We start from the raw sequence: 6526 nt of genomic DNA on the forward strand, positions 1-6526 counted from the left end.
AAAAAAAAAAAAAAAAAAGCCAGGAGCTGGGGCGGGTGATGGGCCTGGCCTGGCTGATTCAGAGATTCAGCCAAATTGAAATCGGGACAGTGATTTGAATCACCAAATCGAATCACTGTCCCCCGCATCAGCCAAATCCGAAGCAAATACTAGCCGCTTTGCACAGGCCTAGTAGATAACTCAAGTTGTCTATAGCTGTGTTGTGTACAGTGCCAAGTGCAATGACGTTCTGTTCATGGAGGAGCCCAGGAACTAGAAATAATAATAAAAACATGTAATACATAGAAATAATAATAAAAAACATGTAGTTTATTTCAGTGAAAGTTGGATCTTTTGGAAGTTTGTGTGTTGAGCCGCAGGCCACAGCCACAAAGGCCTGAAGTCCTTTGCACATCACATGTCAACACGTTGCAACTGTTTAATAACTTGAGATGACATGCTTGATTACAGGTCTCCTTTTGGGGAAGATGGGTGAGCGAGGCATGCCATTAGTCAATGTGTGCCAGTGCCTCAATGAAGCAGTGATGAGGATTGTCTCGATGGCTGTTTGGTAAGTAAATGTCTTTTCTTACATGCACCGAGGGCATACAATATCAGTCGTATTCCTACAGAAAAGAAACGCCAGGAATTTTAAGTTCAGGATGCTAAAACATCCCCTCTTCTACAATCAACTATAAAAGAAGATGTTAGAAAATCTTCAGCCCAGTTCATAGGATTACAGGAAAGTAGCGCTAGAAGAGATATTATGACTTCCGCGACTACAGCCCCTGTTCAAGGCAGGATCGTTCCTAACTAAACAATCCTTAGCTGCCTAGGTTTACTGCCTCATGGAGTGTGGTCAGGGAACTCCGAGATGGTGTCTTGGTGCTCTTCAAGTTTCTGAACAAGAACTCAGCCTACTGGTTCTCTCTACAAGTCCTACATGCCAAATAAAACAAGGTCCTAAGGGGCAAAAAAGTGATACGTGACTATTAGGGGTGTGCGAAACAGGCCGTATTTGATTCGGATTTGGATTCGGCCTGAAATCAGGGACAGTGATTCGATTAGCTGATTCAGACCACTGTCCCGATTCGATTCAGCTGAATCTGAAGATTTGACGCTGATTCAGAGAATCAGTGATTAGGACATGCACACAGTTTTAAAAGTTTTTTCTGCATACCTCCAGGTACCAGTGCGGCTTATGATCACTGCAATGCTGGGGTGCACTGAGCGTCCCACAGGAGTACGGGGGGCCTGTGTGTGTTCAGCAGCGAACCCGGAAGTGGACCAGAAGTACATCCAGTCCACTTCTGAGTCCATCGGGGAGCACACTGGGTCCCCCCCCCCCGCTCAGCAATTGGCCACAGGGGGACCCTGGGTGCCCCCTCAGACCCAGGCGACACAAGTTGCTGAGCTGGAGGATGCGGGGGGCCTAGCACATTCCCTGGTGGACCCAGAAGAGGACTGGAAGTGTCTCTGGTCCACTTCTGGGTCTGCTGCTGAGTGCTGTGGGGAGCCCCCCGTGCTTCTGTGGGACACTCCATACATCCCAGCATCGCAGCACTCATGAACCCCTGCTACCTAGAGGTATGTAGAAAAAAACATTTAAAGCTGTCTCTATGTCCAAATCACCAGATCTTTCTGATTCGATTTGGAGAGGTTAAAGGGTCCTCAGATTCGATTCAGATTTGGAGATTCAGCCACTGAATCGGGCCAAATCTCCGCCATACTGAATCAGGGACCGAAGCTTCGCACAGCCCTAATGACCATGCAATCAGAGATTGCATCTTAAGGTACATGCATACAGAGGCTACAACGAGGTGGCGCAGGCAATCAAATCTGGCCTTTTCTGACTTTGAGCATTTGACCTTGTACAACTTTACATAACTTTTTGTATGTAATATATATTACATACACATATACATAGCAAAAGCAAGTCAGTTTTGTAATATCTAGCTTTGCAACTAGAATGATTCTTTGAGGCTGGTGCCTGCTTTCTAAAGCTTTCAAGCACCGACATGCACTGTTTAAAATTCCCCTGAAATTTCTTAAGTATATAAAAAGGTTATTCATGATCTCATTTCCCCTTTAGTCCCCATAAGAATAGTCCAAAATTTTCCATCTGTTGTAATTTTTAACACTGTCCTGACCCTTTGTGTTAAGTCAGGTTTCTCAAATGCCTCATTCAGTACAAATCTCTTCTCTGGATGAAAGGTCATTTTTTCTGTATCAGGCTCTGTTCCAAATGGGTGAATATTTCCTATGATTACTTGCAGGTACTTTCCATTTGGCATTGTTTTTCTCATTGCTGGAAAGATCTTGGAGATGGAAGATCCATCTGTGATTGGAAAGAAATTGGGACTGTATGCCATAACAGTGGTGTCAGGGCTAGTGATTCATGGACTTGTCCTCTTGCCTTTGCTTTTCATAATCGTTACCAGAAAAAATCCCTTTGTTTTCATCCGGGGGATCCTGCAAGCCTTGCTGATTGCTTTGGCTACATCATCCAGGTATTTCCCAAACGTTCCAGAATTACAGCTGGTTTAATTATACAAATCTAGGCTACATATAAATGTTTGAAACCGGAGTTTAACCCACCGTTGTTTCCTAAGTAGTGAAATCAGGTGTTCTTTTCAAGATCTGAATGTAAAAGAAAAATGTTTATGCAAACGCCTTTAGAAATTTGAGCTCCAAGAGAAGATGCTTTTCCCATTGTTAAAGCAATCCAATCATTCTGAATGAGACCACAGCACAGCAATTGTCTTGGCACAGCTCACTGTGATGATTAGAGTCTTTTCATGGTTTGGGATTTCAGGCATCATAAACAGGGATAAAGAAAGAAGCAAATATAAGGAAGCCTCCCCTCCACACCACACACGCGTTCAGTCACCTCTAGAGATTTCTAGAGGGACCAAATGCAAACTGATCCCATTTGACAACAGTACACATTTTACCCTTTTAATCTGACCTGGAGTTGGGCACAAATGAAAAATTTATACCAGACAAACTTGGAATCTCACTGAGAGCAACTGAGCAATAGCTTACCCCCAAAACGCATTGATTTGAAGGACAGCAGCATTTTTTCTGTCCCTCGTCAGCAAACATCTATTTAGATGGCAGCTTTTGGAGAAGGAGCTTAGGCACAGCAGCAAAATGACAGGATACAGTCCTTTAGCCAGACAGGGACCAATTTTGCATGCTACCTTGCCCTTGCTATAGGCTTCAAAGCAAATGAATAGCTGCCTAAATTTTTTTGACAAGGAAAGAATGAGTGCTTGTTTATATATCCGGGGCACAAAGCTCTCTCTCTGGTTAGGCAAAAAACCCCTCTCACTACATTAATTGTAAAGCAATGGGTTCCTTAACACAAAAGTTCTGAAATGTTAATATCCAATGCAAAGGCAGATGGAGTGCTGCTTGATGCAGGAAAATCACCAAGGTAGAAAAGACAGAGAAGAAAACTCAGCCTCTCACCACAGAAGCAATTAAAACTGCATCCTTAGAAATGAGACATTCAGGGAACAATTAACTTACTCCAAATTAACACAAGGCCCCATCATGGAGCAATCAGCTGGTGGCTGTGAAAACCAAGGGGGCATCGAGTTTCTTTGCCTCCGAGCAGGATATTGCATGCCTGCCCTGGATAGGATCATTTCTGATTCTGTAACTTAAATCCAGAAGCTGCCAAACAGGCCAACAGCAGTGTGCATTCTCAAATCAACTTGGGCCCTCTTCTCGGCTCTTGTAAGAGAGACTATCCCTGAAGGCTGTAGGGGAAACAGCATTGGGTACTCTTCTCTTTAGTCAAAGCCACTCAATCTTCAACTCATTACAGACTATTGCTGTGGACTGATTGAACTGAATGAAGCTCCAAGTAGAGGCTCCTAGTAGGAGGCAACTTTTAGGCAGGCAATGGTCATTCTCAAATGGCTGGATATCCCAGCCTTTTCAAGTCCCCATGAATGCCAGAGGTACCTTTCTCTAGGTGGGTCACTCCAGCAGAGCAGGCCTGCTGCAGCATTCCCTTGCTCCACGGTTAGTTACCCTGAGGAAGGTAAATGGGACAGTGCCAGTGTATCAAGAGAAGGCTTACAACAAGAATGGTGTGCGGCACACCCCCACTACTGCCGCTGTCCCAGGCTGAGCCCAGGCCCCCATGCAGCATAGCTGGAGTAGTACAGGAGCTCCCTTGCTCCTGGGACAGTGGGGACAGCAGCAGCAGCCAATGAAGGAGAGGGAAAGGGACATGCTTCGGAGCAGAGAGGGGAAGTGGGAAAATCTTATTTGATTTGGAGCATTTAAACAGTCCCCAACAGCTGTACCTGTGATTCAGTTTGCCAGCCCATGTGGTGTGGGAGGAGGCTGGAAGTAGGGGGTTAAACTGCTCCCACATCCCCTTTGCAAAATCCTTAGCAGACATCTGCAGTGTTCAATGCAAAAGGTGATATTGGAGATAAATGTATGATCTTCAGTTATTTCTTTGCAATGCAGCTCAGCAACCCTCCCCATCACCCTTAAGTGTCTTTTGGAAAACAATGGGATAGACAGAAGAGTGGCACGATTTGTTCTTCCTGTTGGTGCAACCATCAATATGGATGGCACTGCCCTGTATGAAGCTGTTGCTGCTATCTTCATTGCTCAGGTTAACGATTACGACTTGGACTTGGGACAAATTATAACTATAAGGTAAATAAAACACTTCCTTTTTTTTTTAAAAAAACAGAAAATCTGTCCTGTTTTCTCCTGTAGTGTTGACAGTTATTTTGGTGCAGCATATTTCTGTTCTGGAAAGGGAACAAACTTAATGTGAAATCCCTTTGTACTGGCATAAACATTTCCATGAAAATACCACACCTCTACCCAAAATTGTTATACCAGCACAAAAGCTGTTGAAGTCCTGGCTAAACTTTTCATTAAAATAAACATTTCTAACCTGATGCAGTGTTACCTCCCAAGTCTGCAGACAGCTGGAACAAAACCTCAAGGAAAAGGTGAGACATATCCCAGACTTCTCAATGCAACCTGATGAACAGCATTTTAAGTGTCAAGACTGGTATTTCACTGCTGATTAATTCAGCATAACTATATCCAGCTAGTGTGCTTATCCAACAGTACCAAACCACTCATGTCTTTGCCTGGGCCTAAGTGTCCTAAATATCACATAAGCAGTTCCTAAAATCTCCAGTTCTCCTCTGACAATTTATAAAATAGAGCTAAGAAACATCAGTATAAAATCCTGGGCCACATTTTAAATTTGGACAATTAGAGAAGTGACAAAAATAATTTATAATAAAAGAAAAGCACAAGAAACCCCGTACTGATTGGACTTTGTTATGTGTCATACAACCTTAATGCCACCCTTTGTGCATATGGCATAAAGAGTCTTCAGTAACCCACTCATTTGCTATTCTTCAGCAGTTAAATCATTCAGTGGAGAGGTTCATTGCTGTTGAGGGAATGAGGCAGCTATATTCTGTATTCAGCATCTGCATACCCTCATTCAACTCCATGATTATTTCTTCTATACCATCCAACCTAGGCCTAGAGGTGCTAATTATCAAAGTGTACATGCACATCCCAATTAATTCATCCGCTGCACAATTCTATGAGGCACAAATATGAAGCTGAGGTACAGATCTAGGCCCAATTTCTCAAAAGCAGCTACTCATCTGGGGAGGAGCTGCTCACCCAGAAACACTAGGCATCTCAAAACGGGGCAACGAAAAATTGGGAAAGACGAGATGAAAAGCTTCTTTCAGGGCACTGGCATTAGCAATGCATCTGTGGCAGTGAGGGGAATGGAACCGAGTCCTCTTGGTCTCAGACCACAAAACCGGGCCATTAATATCCAGATGTGACTCGTGTTCTGCAACTCTCTCTCATTCACTGCATGAATGACCAGGCTCTTTTAAAAAGAGACTTCAGAACTCACTCTATTTGTCAAACTAAACCCAAGCCATATGAAAGGCAAGAGGAAAGGTTTTTATCATCTTTCAAACTGCCTTGTAAATCACATTATAATGGGGCTCTGGTTGCAACCATGCCTGTCCACAGTAACTTGACCTTCCATTCCAAAAATGCAGACTTTTTCATTCGAGGCAGAGGTTTATTAGTGGAGAGCTACATAAATGCCCTGATATGTGCCTGTAACAGAAGGCAATATGTAGGCATATGCTCCCTCAACAGCAAAATATCCTGTTGATATCAACAGAAGCGAAGACTGGGCCATCCATAGCAAAATATTTACTAAAACTCTGCTTAATTATAACTTTTTTCTTCAACTCTAACCAGCACAAAGGAACTTTCCTGTAGGAAAATGAGGTGGGGGGGAAATCACACAAAAGCAAAAATATCTCTGTAATCTAAAAGGGGAGGAGCTGCTCACCCCAGATGAGTAGCTGGGGAGGAGCTGCTCCCTCTAAAAGGGGAGCTGACTAGTTGAGGTAGGCAGATAAGTGGGAGACATTGGTCCTTGGCCAACACTGAACCTTATCCCTTGCTACAGTCCCCAAACTGCAATGTTATTGGTTTCCCTGGGGAACCCCTG

The 6526-nt window shown here is 43.7% G+C and overlaps 1 protein-coding gene across 1 annotated transcript in view; it reads left to right on the top strand.

Annotated features, from left to right (window-relative positions):
• LOC109294782 (excitatory amino acid transporter 5-like) overlaps positions 1-6526 on the top strand; it is an 88924-nt gene that overhangs the window by 56600 nt on the left and 25798 nt on the right. The window contains exons 6-8 of the mRNA XM_019513244.1: positions 451-550; positions 2256-2489; positions 4471-4665. Of these exons, the coding sequence (XP_019368789.1) occupies positions 451-550; positions 2256-2489; positions 4471-4665 (529 nt within the window). The remainder of the gene's footprint in view (positions 1-450; positions 551-2255; positions 2490-4470; positions 4666-6526) is intronic.

This window comes from Gavialis gangeticus, unplaced genomic scaffold (assembly GCF_001723915.1).
Source record: "Gavialis gangeticus isolate Ggan-Ray unplaced genomic scaffold, GavGan_comp1, whole genome shotgun sequence".
Lineage (NCBI taxonomy): Eukaryota > Metazoa > Chordata > Crocodylia > Gavialidae > Gavialis > Gavialis gangeticus.